The sequence below is a fragment of the Phalacrocorax carbo genome, chromosome 12 (genome assembly GCF_963921805.1).
Source record: "Phalacrocorax carbo chromosome 12, bPhaCar2.1, whole genome shotgun sequence".
NCBI classification, from domain to species: Eukaryota; Metazoa; Chordata; class Aves; order Suliformes; family Phalacrocoracidae; genus Phalacrocorax; species Phalacrocorax carbo.
Genome location: NC_087524.1, coordinates 5,326,974 through 5,345,573, shown reverse-complemented (window position 1 = coordinate 5,345,573; position 18,600 = coordinate 5,326,974). Strand labels below are relative to the sequence as shown.

At 36.2% G+C, this 18,600-nt stretch overlaps 1 protein-coding gene across 5 annotated transcripts in view; it reads left to right on the top strand.

The window, feature by feature from the left end:
• Nucleotides 1–18,600, top strand: part of EXOC6 (exocyst complex component 6) — a 97,197-nt gene that overhangs the window by 42,480 nt on the left and 36,117 nt on the right. For 3 of the 5 annotated variants that reach the window (XM_064463825.1, XM_064463826.1, XM_064463828.1), the window contains exons 15-18: nucleotides 2,860–2,969; nucleotides 3,989–4,100; nucleotides 5,750–5,884; nucleotides 11,580–11,759. In XM_064463825.1, coding sequence (XP_064319895.1) covers nucleotides 2,860–2,969; nucleotides 3,989–4,100; nucleotides 5,750–5,884; nucleotides 11,580–11,759 — 537 coding nt within the window. Of the gene's footprint in view, nucleotides 1–2,859; nucleotides 2,970–3,988; nucleotides 4,101–5,749; nucleotides 5,885–11,579; nucleotides 11,760–14,862; nucleotides 14,893–18,600 lie in introns of all 5 variants that reach the window. The other 2 variants (XM_064463824.1, XM_064463827.1) reach the window with 1 other exon arrangement.

The window sequence follows — 18,600 nt, the reverse complement described above, 5'->3', positions numbered from 1 at the left end:
ACTCTAATTCTGCGATTCAGGAGGGATTTACCAGGCAAGTGTAACAGCTGCATGTCGTTTATACAGTATTGCAGTGAAGGTGAAAAACTAAAGGTGGGTTTTATGCTGATTTTTGAGTAAGACTCTAGTGTACTTGCTGGGTGCTTTCCTACATCAGATTAATGTTCTTAGCCATTATAATACTAAAATAAGCAACAGAATGGAAATCCCTTACAGTGTTGGAAGTATACCACACCCTGGATACTATTTAGCATCACATATTTTGCTAATGAATTGCAGAGATTTTTAACTTGCACTAAATATTCTCTGCTAGCCTCTCTCTCTCTGTGTCCGATGTATCAGCATGGGTGTGGACGTTACTTGAGCAGGCATGTGTAGTTACATATATGTATGATTAATACAAAGCTTTGGCTCTTATTTCACCAGAAGGGGAGTGTATTCTCTGTACCCAACAATTTTCATTTTGGTTTATGACACAGAGAGGGATTTCTATTTCATAGTGAGGAGTGCTTTTTGTAGATATTTTATGGGCAAAGTCTCACTGATGCGTAGTTTTTGGACTGGTGAGCTTGAGAGTAAAGCTGGGAATCAGGCTGGATTCTGTTCCCAACTCTGTCATTGACCGGCTGCATGGTGCTGGTAAGTCACTTTGCATCTCTCTGTCCCTGTTAATTCATCTGTAAAACAGGGATAACATTTTATTATGTATCTCTGGAAAGAGCTTTGAAACCTGTATGCAAAGCAGAAGGGTGTCATTAGAAATAAGGCAGTCTGATTTTTTTTTTTTCTTGTGTCCTGGCAATTTTTGAAGCAGTTTAGTTGACTTCAACCAAATTTAGCAAAGGGGCAGAAGTCTCAAAGATAATTGAGCTCCTAAAAGGTTTGTCAACTAAGCAGTGGGGCAAAGAAGAAAGAATCATTAAGTATCCTTGTTGAAAGAAAGACTGCAGTGTTACCTTACGAGTTCTTAGGTAGCAGGGAATCCACATGGAGGAGAAACTTTATAAATACTCCAACATCACTTCTGTTGGTTGCTGTTTATAATCTCATTCACTTCACCTCTCTGTTGCCTCAGGCTGTAGGCACTGGGAGGTCATATTGGGTTAAATTTAATCTACATTTTGATGTTGGTTTTTTTTTTAATTGAAATAAATAGTTATGTAAGTTCAGGCCAGTCACTGAAGGAGCCTGTGTAGTTGATAGAGAGGAATAGACACCCCAGAGGGCTAATTCCATTTGACGCATCTCTGATGCCTTTTACAGATTAAGGGGAATTTCACCTTTAAAAATATCTGTTTCTCTCTGTTTAGTATAGAAAGAGATGAATGTGAGTGTGTGTCTCATTTTTTACTGTAGGTTAGGATGAATCACCCTCACATTTTACAGGTAAGTTTATCATAGGAGTTGCTTGCAGCACATTTAGGCAGAATTACAACCAGAACCTCCTGGATATTTAGCATAGCAAATCCAATCTGATTGGACAAAACAGGCTTGTTTGCACTGTGCTGTTTAGTTTGAATGTGCCAAACTATCATGGTTTGATTATATAATCTAATTTTACTCCCTTTCTCTATTCAGAAGTGAAACAATTGGCTTGTATCTCAGTATCTCTGCTGTTTTGTTTTGGTTTGTTTTGGTTTGTTTTTTTTTGCCCTCGCTGCCTACTCTAATAGGCAGGCAGAAAGACTTGTGTTCTCCTGTATCGGCCAGGCACTGTAGAGGATAAAGAATTGCTTCTCTTAGACTGTTGAATATATGAAGGTTGAGACTCAAGCCCTGCTGACAGAATATTGTAATGATCTGAAATAGCTGTATGTAATAGCACTTGTTTTATCTGTAAAAAATAATTGCTTAAATCAGATGAACACACCTTTGAAGTAAATTTTATTGTTAAAAAAAAGTTTGCTATCACTGTTGAATGACACAAAAGCCTAGCACTTACACCACATAATTGTCACACCACCTAATCTTAAATAAAGAGATAGGATTAGGAAAATGTCAAGGTAGTCTGTTTTGTCTTGGTTTTTTAATACACAAATATTGAGTGGCTGTTGATTAATGCCTTTTTTTGAGAGAGAGAAATGGAATTCTCCACAGATTATACCAGTTGTTAATCATTTTTCAAATGCATTAGTCATAGACTAAACGGAAAATTAATTGTTTTTCAGATTTCAAAAATAATTTATTCAGTGCAGAAATATCTATTTGGTATGTGTAGATTTAATTGAACATATTTCTTTTTGCCCTCCCAAATAGAATATCAGCTTTAAAATTGACGTAGGAAGGACGATTTTATTCTTACAGTCTACTAGCATTTTCCACATGTTAATCCAAATTGTTAACATGAATTCCAACTGCTTTGGTTTTGTGAGCCATTGAGAAAAGTAAATATATGACAGCAAATATACATGCCTAAACATCCTCAAGATGCTTTGAAAATCCCAGATGTATTGAACATCTCAAACTTTTTTTTTCTGCACTGCTTTCTTTGACAAAAAAAGTTTGCATTTTTGAACCTCTCACATCTCTCTTGTTCATTCAGATTAAAAGTAGCTTGAGACCTGTTTTATAATGTGTGTTTATATATTGCTTTCTACAGGGGGGTCTTAAATTACATAAAGTTTCCAGACTTTGTTGTAATTTAAATAAGTTATAAGCTTCTCTTTTGCTTATATGCTATTTAAACAGATGTATAAGTCAGCCCAACACATACCACTGTTTCTATTTGATGAAAAAGAGAAGGTTAAAATAGATTAAAATATTGATACTGTTAAGTGGCTTTCTAATTGTTGCGTTTAATACCAAGATCTCCTTAAATCACTTTCAAGTGTAAGATAGTATTATCTTTTATTTTTACAGCAATCATTTCCAAAGAAGCTTCCAATGTCTCAATCAGTGCCTCAGATTTATATCCAGGTTAAGGAATTTATTTATGCAAGCCTTAAATTTTCAGAATCCCTTCACCGCAGGTAAGCTTAAAGTATCAGCAATGTGACTATAAAGTAACCTATAACTTCCAGGTGACTTAAAAATCTATATTAAATTGAAAATATATTTTCTTGTGTGCTTGCTAGTGTTGTGCTTGTTTCATAATTTACATATATAGTTCTTTCTATTTAATCTGTGATTCCCGATGTTTAGGATGTATTTCGTGTGTATATAAATTTTATGTGATATGTGCATGTCTGTATGGGTGAAGGTAGCTTGGCATGTTAAGCAGTCTAAAACACTGCTGGGGCTTCTTAAATAGTATTGACTGCTTTGAATAATCTATAGATTTTATTTATTTAACAAAGCATGTAAAGATTTGAAAAACGTACTTTGATACTGACCATTTCAGAAACAATTGTGTAGCATCCCTTATTACTTCAAATGGTCTTTCCCTTCTCAGTGCTTTGAGTTCCTTTAGCAATGATTTCTCCAGCAACAAAACATCCTGTCTACATGCTCATTCCCTCTTCTACCCCACCTTTTTCTGATGGAAAATGTCAAAATTCTCCTGTTTTTCTTTTCCTTTTCCTTTCCTTTTGTGGCCTTAAAAATCTTAGTTTTAATTACATAAAATAACATTCATAGGTCTGAAATCTGGAAGGTGTTTGTGGCTGGTCACCCACTTCTGCACTGTTAAAGATGTAAATTACTTGCTTTCACACATTCTTAACTGATAGTGTTTATAATTTACATGTACTAATGAGCGCATGTTGACCTCCTCAGTAACTCATTAAAACCCACAAATTACTCTTTCTGAACTGCTGTGTCAATAAACATGTCCAAAATTTAAAAAACCAGTTTTGCTTCAGTGTTGAAATTCAGTTAATGGATAATTTGGTACGTGAAAGAGGTTAGAGCACAGAAGACTGGGAGCAAGAAATTAAATGTGTATAGGGAGTTCTTAACGTGAAGAGTTCACTTTGCAGGGAAAAAATATTATTACTCTCAAAGGATTGCCATATACAGCATAGTTATAAAAATAAACATTTTTTTTCAGCTCAACAGAAATAGATGATATGCTCAGAAAATCTACAAATTTGCTGCTTACAAGAACTCTAAGTAGCTGTTTACAGAACCTCATTAAAAAACCTCATATAGGTTTAACTGAGGTAAGTTTTAAAACACATAATCAGAACTGGTTTTTAAGACAATTAGTGCTAAAACTATTCCTGTCACTGCAGATATACTGTGATATTACTATTTGTGTAAGAAAAACAAGCAGTGTTTGCTTTAAAGTTGAAAATTTAGAGAGGTGAAAGATGAAGTAGAAAAAAAGCATCAATATCTGTTACATAAACAATAACAATAAAGTATTGGGTCTACTTGGAAGTGTATTTACACAGGGGTGCCTTTTGACAGAGAGATGACTATGAGAGAGTTCTGTCTCCTGTCTGATAAACAGAGATTTGCAAGAAATAAGCCAAAGACACTTACTACTTTGGTTGCGTACAAAGCATGGTTTGTGTGTTTTACTCCTGTCTAACAATTAGTAGCCCATTGCTGAGTTTCTTTTTCTTCCTATTAAAGGGGGAGGGGGCGGGTGGATGGGCAGGGAATCTCTCTCACATGAACTGTGTAAAGTTTCAGAGTAAACCTACCAGATCAAGAAATCTAAAAATCTCAAGTTCACTCTAATACATGAAACATTTTCTATAGCGATTGCAGTTACAATATTTTAGTAGGCTTGCCCATATTGTTTCTTCATCAGGACTCTTGGTTTAATTTATTTATTGGACAGAATAAGACAGGGTGAGACAGTGAATCGCTCTGAACATTCACTGCAGGTACACCAATGTCAGGAGAGAGCAGGTACCTACCGAAACATGCTGAGAAGGACTTAGACTGTTGCCGTTAGAGCAGTGTTATGTCATATTGAATATTGGTTTTGAACTGCAAGAATCTCTTGTATAGATGAAATGAAGAAGAATAAGATGAGGAAAGAGCTCTGTAAATCATATATTGCCATGTTAGTAAGACAATCCATATATTCTTTCCTGAGACATAGTTTTCTATGTTCTTGAAATTGGTACAGGAATATTTTAAAGGATATGAAAATAAATTTGCTAGTATTTTTCTGAGGTGTTTCATTACCAAGTTGATCTGTTTTATGAGAAAAATGTTAAAAAGACAAAACTTATTTTACCAAGCGTTACATTAGTGTTCACTAAAACAGACAGTATGCAGTGAGAATTAAGAAATAACATACTGATATTTCAGTTACTGTGCATTATGTACATTGTCTAATTTGTGAAATGAATGCGAATGCATGTCCTACTTAGAAAAACGTTTATATCATGTACAAGCAGATTGTTACCATTGTTGGGGTGGGAAGGAGTTGACAACCTTATTTTTTAAATTCCCTAACTTCGGAATCCATCATTCTGCAGCCAATATTGTGAAATATTTTTTTATAGCAGTAATTTTTTTTTAAAGTTATTTTTTGTTACAAATCAGGGATTTGCTTTTGGCGATGTATTTTCCTTTATTTTCCCTTTTTTAATTCTAAAATATCAATTGGATTTATTTCAATGAGTAGGTATCTACAGTCTTCATTTTTAAAATAGCATCATTTGTATGTAAATTGTAGTATTACTCTTGAAAGCACACTAGAAGGCTAGCAGGTAATAGCTGATAACCTGATATACTGTAATTAATTTCTCGTGGCATTGTCACTGAAAGAAGTAACCATTTACAAAATCAAATGGCACTGGGTGATACAAAAAGGTTTTTTACAATATTTTTTTTTTGTCCCTTGTAGCTTGTTCAAATCATCATAAACACAACACACCTGGAACAAGCCTGTAAATACCTTGAGGATTTTATATCTAACATTACAAATATTTCACAAGTGACTGTTCACACTGCAAGACTTTATGGACTTTCTACATTTAAGGTATGGTGTATGTTATCTGTTATATGACTATGCCTGAAAAGTTACATTAAAATCACTATAAATGAAGTATTTTAAAACAAAAGGGAGTGAAGGAAAAGCTGCATGCTTTTTTACTCTAAAACAATTCTGAACTGTTAAGAATTCAGTTATAACACTGAGCAGATAAACACTGGTTTTTATATTATCGGTATGATCTGAAATATGTCAATGTGTGAGAAGCATCAATATTCTCTTTCGGATGTGTCTTTTCCTAAGTTACAGAATGACAAGCTAAGCTTAACTGCACCGGAAGCTTTCAATAGGTTAAGCTCTGGTTTGTCGAACACGTCCCTTTTCTGAATGGAATTGGGCAAAACAGCTAGTTTAATCAAAAATGTTTGTATTAATTATTTGGTTTTATTTTACAATAGAAATATTCTGTGGTATATCTTCAAATTGTGTAATTTAGTAGTATAAAAGCAGTATTAAGAATGTGGTACAAATGATAAATTATTCAATTATCTTTTTAGAATTGATATTTTATTTACATGTCCTTTATATACACAATAATACTTGTTAAAATGATCACTGGGAACTTGACTGTTTTTTATGTATGGCAACTGCTTATCTGCGCAAGCTGTATTTACTGACATTTTTCAGAAATGACAGAAGTACTTATGCCTGTATCTCAAAAAATTAAAGTAAATTTTAGGTGATGCATATTCAGCATAGACAATTGTAATTGCAACAGTTAGCATGGCAACTTTAGTAAGCCAAGTATAAAATAATCCTAAAATAAAAGATATTGTAGTTTTCTTTCTATATATGGCTCCTCATCTCATTAGTAGGGAAAGTTCTCCTAGTTGTTCTTGCATTTGTCTGTACAAAAGTTCTGAAGGATTTTGAAAAGAGGAAACAAAAGCGGACATTCCAAGTGACTTGTACGGTCACATCTGATGTCCTTGGAAGAGCAAAAATCACACCCTCATCTGTGAAATCACTTTCTACAATATTACTTAAAAGGCCTTAGTCCTGTTTCAGTTGCCAGGCAGACACATGTGTTGCTAATGAGAAACCTGCATGTAAAAATGAAACTGCTGAAGACAACTTGTACACATAATGTCGGGTAACTCAAGATGACAGGGGTTTATCCCTAAGATAAATTAGTCAAAATTCTGATCCTTGCTCAGGCTGTTTTAGGTCATAATGACCCTGGTAAGCTCTAAAACAAGATCCCAACAGCTGAACTAGCTACGCTGAGTGCAAAGATGGTTTGGTCTCAGGCTGCTGAATGGTCCTACACCAGAAACCCTCCTGCACTGTGGCACTGGGGACAGGTGTAGAGATGCTTAGAGATCCTTCATGCTCTGGGGGTGGTTGAGTACTTCTTTTGAGCACCAGATGGTTGTATACATCAAAAAAACAAGTTTTGATATTCATATACATAAAATATGGCAGAAATTATCTCATTGACTGAGTCTGGCTCAATAGACTCAGTCCCTCCCACGGGAGACAGCTCTCCATGGACTTCTCCAACGTGGGTCCTTCCCACAGTCCACAGTTCCTCACAAACTGCTCCAGTGTGGGTCCCCCATGAGGTCACGAGTCTTGCCAGCAAACCTGCTCCAGCATGGGCTCCTCTCTCCATGGGGCCGCAGGTCCTGCCAGGAGCCTGCTCCAGCATGAGCTTCCCACGGGGTCACAGCCTTCTTCAGGCATCTACCTGTCCTGGTGTGGGGTCCTCCACAGACGGATATCTGCTCCACTGCTAACCTCCACGGCTGTAGAGGGACAATCTGCCTCTCACCATGGACTTCACCACAGGCTGCAGGGGAATCTCTGCTCCAGCACCTGGAGCACCTCCGGCACCTCCTTCTTCACTGACCTTGGTGTCTGCAGGGTTGCTCCTTCCACATATTCTCACTTCTCTCTCTGGCTGCAGTTGCATAGTTTCCTCCCCCCCCTTTTTAAATATGTTATCCCAGAGGTGCCACCACCATTGCTGATGGCCTTGGCCAGCGGTGGGTCCGTCTAGGAGCCAGCTGGCATTGGCTCTGTTGGGCACAGGGGAAACTTCTAGCAGTTTCTCACAGAAGCCCCCTGTGTAGCCCCCCCCCCCCCCCCAGCCTTGCCATGCAAAACACTTTCTGAAGAAAACATTCTCACAGAAGAATAATTTTGTACAGGTTACCTTGTGCCATTAATGCAGCCAGGGCATTGCCTTCTTAGTCACTTGAGGCGTCCATAGAGAAATTTTTCAGAGAAACAAAATGAAAAGTCAAGTGTGATTCCAAAGCAGCTGCAACATGAACTTTAGGTATGTGGGGGTTTTTCAGTGTACACTGAAACAAAGGAGGGGTATTTCTTGTATTTATGGGATAAAGACGACTAATCCTATTGAGAGTAGTTAGTTCTGTTTTCAGTACTTCATTTTTCCCCTTGATGCAATATGTAGCCTATCCTATTATAATATCCCCTCTAGCATGGATGTTAAAAGGTGGGTGAGGTGGAATAAGACATCATCATTGCAAGACACTAAATATTTCCAGTTGATTGCCAACAATTTTCCCATTAACTGTCATTTATTTTGGTAAGGATTTGATGAATAAGGCAAGACAGAAAGGTTCTGGCTTAGCAACTGTAGTCAGGTTACCATTGCCCTATCAGCAGTTTTACTAATTTTACCCTGTTCTTAAGGTCTAGGCTGCCTAGCTTGCTTGTTGTGTAGCAATAGAGCATGTGTGTCTTTTGAATTTGCATATCTATAGATATTTTCATGCAAGGTCAATTCATAATATTTTTAATACTCAAACAAAACAATGCAGCCACAGTCCTTGATTTCATTAAGAGGTAAGGTGTTCTTTATCCTTGAATTTCATTTAATAAATGCAGCTGAAAGTTTGCATTGTATTTTGTGCTGATTGCTTATGCTGTCAATTATATTTAACTATCCTGTAAACTAAGTTTATTGGAGGGAATCACAGAACATTATATCTGTGTTTAGTGAGCTTAGTATCTATGCACTTTGGAAAAATACAAAATGACCGCTGACAAACATGTAAGAACTTTTTTTTGTGGTTTATTCCCTGACTCTTTCCCTGGAGAACTTGTTAGCACAGTGTTCTCCACTTAAGAGTAGAAAATTCTTTTGTCGTTAATCCCTCTTTTTTTCCCCTCTCTATTTTAATGAAAAACTGCTTGCAGTTCCCCAACTGGGCACTCACAGAGTTTGGTATGTTCTATTGTTATTAAATTCATCTCCTGGTGGCAAATCATGTCACCTCCATTCTTTCCGAGTGGTCAAAAAGCTCCTTTTATTAGCAGCATTGATCACATTTACATTCCATGAGATGATCTTATAAGTACATCTACACTGTATTTTTTTAGTAGAAGCCCTCAGACCTACTTCATGGCTACTATGTGAGGGAGCTGGTTTCCTGATTTTATTTTTGTATGTAAGATCTCATTTTAAGGTGTTCTTCAAACTCTCCAAGCATTGTTTCACGCGGGTGGAAATTAAAAAAAAAACCAAACAACCCAAAAAACCCCACCACCACCAAAGCTTGTTTCATTTTATCATATTAAAAAATTGTGTTGCTTTCAATATTTATAGCTATATTTTCCAGCTTTGGATGACCATGGTTTTCCTTTGTTTAAGTCAGCAGTCACACTAAGTAAAAACAGATGTATTTGCAGATCTAGTTCATAGAATTTTTAAGGTTTTGAGCCCAGGGTCTCAGCGCTAAGCTGTGTAATAGCTGTTGGAGAGAATCAAATCCTGTGCAAAGCTTCAGGCCATCCTCTGAGAAAAAAGCCATTTAAAAAAACCACGTCATTTGCATTTTCACTTTATAATGGGGGAGAAACTGGTGAACTTTCAAAAGTCTTGATGCAATTCTGTCACCATGTTAAAAGAAGAGATGGAGTTAATTAATCTGCCTCCAGGAGTCATCCCAAATCTGAATAATGGTAACTCACTCTTTCTCGAGTTGTGCATGGGACTTACTACTTCTGAGTGCTGCTTCTCAGAGGTATCTTCTGGGTTGGAAATCCAATTGCTCGGCTTTTCTGTTTTCTCAGGTAATAGAGCAACAGTCCTTGCTTAAAGTACTCCTTACTTGAAGTACTGACAGCACGCTGCTCCAATTGTAAACCAATAACCAAAGCAAAATAAAATGTAGCCAAAAACAGGCTTCCAAAACAAAAACTGAAGGACTAGTCTCGCCGTTGCCAGTAAATCATCTTTACTGGTACAGATGATACAACTGCTCCATAAATCACTTTGTTTTTAAACAAAAAAAACCCAAACAGACAAAAAATCCAAGCAATTGCACTAAACCTAAGCAGATACATTTGCAAGTCCCATCATTATAGATTGTTGTAACTGAGGCCTCACTGTTAATTAGAAACTTTAAATATAGACTTGACTTTAATTGAAGCTTTTATAGTCATAGCCATCTACAAAATTGTGGATCTCATCATATTCCTTTATTTGACATGTTAACAGGTTGCCACATTCTTGTGTGTTGGACTGGGAGAGCTGTTCAGTGGAGGCTTTTACAAGTTGGTTTGGCAATAAAAATTCTATTTTTAGGGAGTTGTACTTTGATATTTATACATGGCAGGGTCACATGCTTTGTTCCTTCCTCCTGAAGTGCCTCACGGCCTGAGGCCTGACTGAAGACTGAATTTGACACGCTCAATGCGATACCACCTTTAAGCTCAGATAATTTTGGTATTTTTTTCTCTTTTTTTGGCTTTCTTATTTAGACCCTTCTGAAGTGCCATGTTTTTGGACTCCTTTGTCCCAGGGGAATCTAGTGATGGGAATTTCATCCACTTTTATGTTGCACCAATATATACAGCCTCTAAACACCTTCAGCAACTGACCAGTTCACTTTAAATCAAATGAATTATTTCTCAAGATCAGTGAAGAAAGTTTCATGTTTAAAGTTAGAACACAGAATTTATGGAGTATCTTTCAACTCCAGGCTGGCAAAAGCGTGTCTTTCCAGCAAGATATATCTTATCAAGCCTCTCTACATAGATCCCATTGCATCTACAAGGATGGCCCCTAAACAAATAAGGCAGATAGAGAGCATCACAAACTCACTTCACAGTAAATGCTAGACTTCATCTCTTCACTGTTCCAAAAAGCAGAATCCAGGTGGGAGGAAGTAGGGGAGTGCTCTGAATCATGGTATGTGATGATCAGGATATTTAAGAGAGGATCAAAAATGATGTGTATTCTTTAGATGTGCAGCTTTAAGACATTAATTACATAAAAATCATACGATTGCTGGACCTCCAGCCATAACAGGTGAAATAATGAGGTTCTTTTATTATTTTCTTTGTAAAAGAGGGCAAATAAACTTTGTCAGGGTTATTAAATTTGTAAGGCTGAAGTAAAGGTGAGTGTTGTGAAGAGCATAAAGCAATTGCTTGTTTCTAAATTCAAATTAACTTCATTTGTCTCTGAGATCTAGCGTTATTCTGTAGGCATATTCTGTTATAAACAATCTTAGAGTATACGTTATGGGAGTATTTTAAAAACCACAGCCTCAGACTTATTGTAAGACAGAAGATAAAATATTTAAATAAAATATTTTTTCGGTCTAAGAAAAGCAGAAGACTTCAGTTTTGGTGATTAATACAATTTTATCTGCATTCTAATAAGATTTTAAAATTCTGACAGTTGCACGCAATTTTTTTTCAGGATGCAAGGCATGCTGCAGAAGGAGAAATATATACAAAACTTAACCAAAAAATCGATGAATTTATTCAGATTGCTGATTATGATTGGACAATGTCTGAATCAGATGGAAGAGCCAGCGGATACTTAATGGACCTTATTAACTTTTTAAGAAGCACATTTCAAGTATTTACTCATTTACCTGTAAGTGTTCAAAATTAAGTTTAATTTCAAACTATTGGAGCATTATTTTATTTTAAAATACTAAGCTTTTGAAGATAGTTATGACTTTAAATTGTGCACATACTGGCAGATACCTTTTTAAATTTTTTTCAGTACAGATGTATTTTCAGATACGTTTCAGTATGTTGATGATGCTTACCCATGGTAATACTTAGAAAATACTTTTGAATACTTTAGTAATATTGTTAATAGCAGCTAATTTACAAATAATGTAAGAAGTCATGCAGTTTTCTAGAGCATCAGATGGCCTTTTTAATTAACCATATTGGTTCTGTGTACACATGCATTGATGCAACCAATGCAGAATTGGTGCAAATCCTGCATTTGTTCGTAAGATTATGGAGGTCTTGGATTCTCCTAGGTTGTTTTTAGCTAGTTTTGATGATAAAAAGTAATTTGATTCTTGTTAACTGAGCTTCACTGAAATGAATCCTTGTTCATATTGAAATGTATACTGTGTTGTTTGGTCCGGGGTAAAGGGTACTGTTCACCTGTTTTATGTGCTAGTTGTTACATTCCGTTGTCTGATTTCCCCTTGTGTTAAGACAAAAAAAAGACTATTTCTAGTTTGATTTATCATCATAATAGTCTATAGCTTTATAGGTCTGGAGTAACTTCAATAAGTCTTCCAAGCTACATCTGCTTTTCATCAGCTTGTCCTTGGCTGCTACTGTCACACTGATGTCCGAGTGCTTTACCCACATGCCATGCCTATAAAGAGTAAGTCCTCAATGCATAGGATGTGTTGAGTCTCCAGACTGGAAGTAAAGTATAACTACTTTATGTGCACAGCAAGGTGTTGAAGTTGCTGGCATAGTGGGCTTATCTGGTCTTCCGGATCGCATGTGAAGAGGCTGTGATTCTTCAGTCTCCTTTTTTTTTTTTTTTTTTTTTTTAAATTACTGACTGAAAGATGTAACCCACTCAAAATGTATCATGTAATATTGCTGTGACTGTGACGTGTGAGGCATGTGCTTCTGTGCCAGATCAGTTGGGCATTTTTTGATAAAGAATAGAAAGTTTGTTAGATAGTTAAATTCATTGTAACTTAACATACAAAGCAGTGTGACAAATAGCACTGCTTCTCAATGGTCATATGCACATAGCAGGTAAGGGATGTGCAGCTTCTGGAGAAGGATGTACAGAAGTCTGTCATGAATGCGTGTTGTGATATAGGTGTTTGGAAATGAGCCACAGACAGAAGGAAGTAATGTGTTAAGAGGGATGGAAAGAAGCAGCTCTGGCATCAGGACTTGAAAAGTGTGAAAGGAGTAGAAATATGTGCCTGGGGGCACAAGTCAACCTTTGGAGAAAGCTAGTTCCTATGCAGAGATTATTTGGTAATTTTGAACTCAGGTCAGGTAACAGGCAGGATGTAGGACTATATGGATGACTAGTCTGGTCTGGCAAGAGGGTTCTTGTAATTTTTGACTTATCCTGTGTATCGCTTCCTATTCTGGCTCGGCCAATTGTAGAAACATGCAGACCTAGGAATGTTGTTGTGCATGAGCTGTGGAGGTTATATGAAAATGTGTTTATAGTTTCATTATGGTGATTCGGGTTAGTTTTGTAATAGTAAGTTATTTTCATTAAGAAAAAATTTATAGTAAAAGCATTTTCAAAGATAAGCCCAGAACTAGGTTCCATAACTCATTAAAATAGTAAGTGCTTTGGAGTGCTAAACTAAGCTAGATTCTGATATGCCATAGTTAAGATTTGGAATAGTTTTAGCACTCACTTTCATTAATGGATTATTCCATTAATGTCACAGTGTCATTTGCATAATAATTTTTTGTATGGCTGGCAGAAACATTCCACTGCTCAAAACAGTTTCTCAGAACCTTTTCTGTAATTAAAAAATCAAAGAACAAAAATCATAGCCACTGGCTGTAATTCTCGTAAGGAAAAGAGCAGGACAAGTAGAGGAATCTCTTCTCTTCCAACCTTAGCCTATCCGATCACGTTAGAGGGCATTGGGCTAGGGCTGGGGGCACTAGCCGGCCACCCTGTTTCCCCGTAGTCTTGTTCAAGCGTCACTGACTTTCTCTTTGATATAGTTTCAAATTCTAGTCGTCTTGTAGAAGTGTTATACTATGTTCTTTAACAGTTTTTTGTTGCAGTTGTTGAGTTCCTGTTGTTAGAGTCTTATTTTGTTTTAGCTGTAAGTGTAAGTGTGTAAATGCACAGGGATGTGTCTCCTTTTTTGCTTCCATGTGGGGCTATACTGAACTACTTCTGTAGCAATGTAAACATAACTTTTAAAAAATACATCTTGTGTTACATATCTGTTTTATAACATTTGTATTATTTTTATTGCAACATTTAAATCAGGTAGACCATGATCTCAATTTGACTGAACCTGCACGCTTCGTGGCACAACTTGATTGGGGTCTGATATCTCTATTGAATCACTGGAAATGTCTTGTGTCTCTGAAGCTTTTTTTTTTTTGTCTTAAGTTTTACATCTTGGTTTTCTCCTCTGTGTTTGTTTACTGTGCCTAAGAAGCAGTTTTGGAAAAAACACCAGCTTTATTCCACCCCGCAGTTATATGACCCTTAGATTTTTGTTAAAATTTATTCATGTTATGTTTAGATTCTTACTGTCCTGAGCCATTCTAAGTCTTGCTTGAACAAAGTACGTTAATGACATACAGATAGCCTCTGTAAACCAAGATGGTAAACATGGCATTTATTTTTCAAGCTAAGTATTTTGGAATATATTATTTCTTACAGTTAAAGCTTTCTGGAGAGGCATATCAACAGACACTTGGTCAGTTGAAGTTTGATACTCTGATATTTTGGCATACAGTTTCTTATTACAGAAAAATATTTTCTTGCTGAATTAGTATTATGTAAATTATAATCTCTTTGTTATGTCTCAACAAAATAACTATATAAGTTCACAGGTTTAAAAAAATAATTATATAGGTGTAATTGTTCTTTTTGGAAGCTTTTCCTTACCTTCTATTGCTACCAAATTTTTATTCTTTTTTTTTTTTTTTTTTGATGTTGACAGTACATCTTAACTTTTTTGTTTTGATTGCCTTACTGGTTTCCTTCTCAGAATAACAACAATGACCATGCAGCTATGTCGGTAAGTAGATGCAAGATGAAGAAAAAGCATGTGAACTGAAAAACTATGAACTGCCTGCAGGCTTATTGCTTCAATTTTTAATCATTTAATAAAAAGACCCTTGTGTTTCACTGATGACTTGCTGTGTACCTTGTGTGGTTGCATGCAGGGACCAGGTTAATGACTAAAATTGGGCTTTCGTACACTGGGACAGCAGGAGCCCTAAAAACCTTGCAGAAGGTTGGTGGGGTGTGCCTTGCATCCCAAATGAGATAATTTAGAGGGGACTATGAGACCTTTTGGAAGAGGGGTCAAGTATCAAAATGCAGCTATGAGACATGCATACAGAATAAGGGTAGAGTGATACAACAGAATAAGGAATCAGTGAAAGTTCCATCGTTTCCCTGCTACATCTGCCTGGGGTCAAGGGAATGTGTGTGCTCAGATTTTATTTTTTTTTAAAGGTGATGATAGGTTGCATTTAAAAATTCTTCTTAGCCCTGATTATTTTCAGGTCATCAGTTTTTGTATAAGGACTTTATTTTGATTTGGCATAACCGTTTCCATCATAATGAAAGTGTTGAAATTACTATTATTCTGTTAAGAGTGGCTTCTGAATACTGAATTTCTGAACTTACTTTTACTAATTTTCTCTAATAATGTGGTTGAATCTTGTTCACTGAAGCAGTGTACAGCAACAAATGCACACCGTGCTGTTCCCTGTTTAAGTTCCCTGTTTAAGTACTCTAATTGTAAGGCACTTAGAGTACACAGTGTGGGAATAACCCTGTTCATTGCTACCACCTGGAAAGCAACTGGCTGAGTAGCAGCTCTGTGGATCTGGAGAGAGGATCTAGCAGTGGGCTTACAAGTTGTTAGGAGTCTAGAGCGCATGACTAACAAATGGAGGTTTAGGGAGGTGGATTATTTAGTCAGTTAAAGAGAAGGCTGGGGAGAGATGTAGTGGCAGCCTGCAACCTCTTGAAGGACAGATACAAAGGTGATGGAGCCAAACTCTTCTTGGTAGGACTGACAAATTCACATGTGGCTATGGTCACAAGCAGAAGCTTGGGAGAGAAAGCTTTGACATTAGGGAAAAAGTTTGCATGAAGAGAGTAGTGTGGTGTTGGAGTAGGTTACCTGTAAAAGCTGTTGAATTCCCATCCGTGGTTGTTTTGAAGGCTTGGCCAGAAAAAAGGACAGCGGACCTGAACTAGTGTTGGCAATAATCCTGCTCCAGGTAGGAGGCTGGACTAGATGACATTGGTTGTTCATTCCAATGAATATTTCTATGACCTGAATACTCATCCTCATGTTGAACTGTCAAGCTAATTAGTGTAATGAGCACTAGGAATATTGATTATTTTGTGTAGAAATATCCCCTATTAATATTGAAAAGGTGTCAGTGTGCTGGTTATGTCATGAGCAAGCACTAGCAGGATTTCAGAGATGCAGATCACAAAGGCTGCATTACTTTTGAAAGGTTATAGTTTGAGTCATGCAGTTTTTAATGGTTCTGTTTTATGAAGTCACAATAATTTAGTCTTTTGAGATTATTGCTGTTTTCAGGTTCTTTTACATCCCATTTTAAGTCCATATTGCAGTTTATAGTGCCATTAGATACTTGGAATCAAAAAGAAATTAGAATTTCATTATACAGCCATTAATCTTATGAAATCAATTGGATGATCAAATTTGTTATTAAGGACCTGCATTTTGTTACTTTTTATTTTGAACTGTTAAAGAAAAATCATACCTTTTATTTTCAGATCAGTTAATTTGAAATTAGAGAGGGTATATATGTAAGTGTTTTTAATCTAAGTTTAGAATTAGCTGAAGTTTTATTTTAGATATGTGTTTTGTCAGTACAAAGTTAGTATTGGACAACTCTGGAAAAGAATGACTAATGAAAAGTAACAGTTACAAATTACTTTCAAGCAGGTATTTTTTATTATTTCAAGAGAATTTGGGGCAGAAACTGGAAGTAGAATTGATTCTTAAAGATTCCATTAGTGGTTTTAGTATACTTATTTTATCAATAGTTCAAAAGTTGGGTGTTAGTCCTGATGTTAATATAGTGCTTTAGTTACGACTGATAAAATCTGTGTGTTTTGTTCCTTTGAATATTCAGAAAGTTTCTCATTATGTCATTTCATATTGCTAAATTAATTCTTCAGCTTAACTTCTTAGATTTAACAGATAAGTTTTGTTATTTCCTTTTATGCTGAGGACAGCAGTTTGTGTTATTTTATTGTTTCTGTGATTGGCAGCAAAAGCCAAATTTCACAGCTTGCAGTGAGGGTGAAGGGGTGGTGGTTTTCTGCAGCTATATTCAAAAACTGTCAATCAACAGCCTCCACAGGCCTCTTAGAGAATGGGTTTTCTTACGGATTTCTCCAAATGCCGCTTCATGCTGTCTTTGATTGGCACAGCCTGGCAGGGAGGATGGATGAATCTGTCACTGGCCAGTTAATTGTGTTGCTGGTCTCAGCCTGACATCAGGTCTTTGACTCCTAAGTGGCTCAATACAAAACAAATTAGCAGATTGTAGTTATATTTCTCATTCTATATGCTTTGACTTTGTTGAATGCGGTCCATAAATCATATTGACTGACACCATAGTGAATGATGAAAGCTGCTTTTGAGACAGCTAGCATGGGTCTTAGCAGTACTGCGAAGGTGCCTTGGAAGGATGCATATGGCTGACCCTTTGGGAATTTCCTAGGAGCCAAATGTCTCTTTACTGCAATTGTTCTTAGGAGAAAAGCTTCTGGGTCCTATAAAAAAGGATTTAATATGTCAGCAGATTCTCTTTACAACTCCTTTGAAATATAAGAAGTTTGTCTAAGGGTTTTTCTCTTGTTACAAACTTGTATTTCAGCAAAATGTGAAGGCTGGGTGAAAAAACAGTTGCCTTTAACACTGTTCGCAGGTGTTTTTGCTTATAGAATAGGGTCCTTGTTTCTTAAACTTTACGTTGGTTGAGTGGAAGAATAGGTTTGTAGATAGCAGCAATTAGCATAGGCACAGTGGAGATAATAGTGGTGCCTCCAAATGGGAGGCAACTGGAGCAAATGTGAGAAGCCTGACGAATCTCTGCATGCTATTGAATATAGGTATTTAACTGCTAGATACAGTAACTGTGACTCCCCCCATTAAAAAAATAGTAATTAAAAAAACCCAAACTGACAAATAATAATAAGAATGTTTTAAAACTAAGTTTTGTTTAATTCTGGAAAAGAAATGTATTAGAGTTATTTTCACAAATCTTTAAATTTCCTCTTCAAAATGTTTTTGTAAAAAAGTCAAGGAATTGGTTAATTGGGAGATGGGGGAAGTTTAGAGAGGGATTTTTTAACTAGATCTCATTTGTCAAATGTGAATTTGAATTTCCTTCTGCTCTGAATATCATACATCCAGCGTATTTTGAAATGGGAAGCACTGAATTTTGAAGAGGATAACAGTAAAGTTCACATTTCTCTCAGTTAAAATTCAGCATTTTGATTGATATACACAGCTTCGTTTTCCCTCTAGATTTAAGGAAACTGAGTGACTGTATTGAGTAAGTATAAACTGTGTATAGTAGAATTCTTGTTTGTTGATGTGTCATGTGAACAATAAGCCTGTAGTTCAAGTTACATAGTTGGAAATAGTTTAAATGTTAGGATGTTTCCATTTTATGAAATTTAAAAATAAACATGAAACATACATATATTGATACTTATTTAA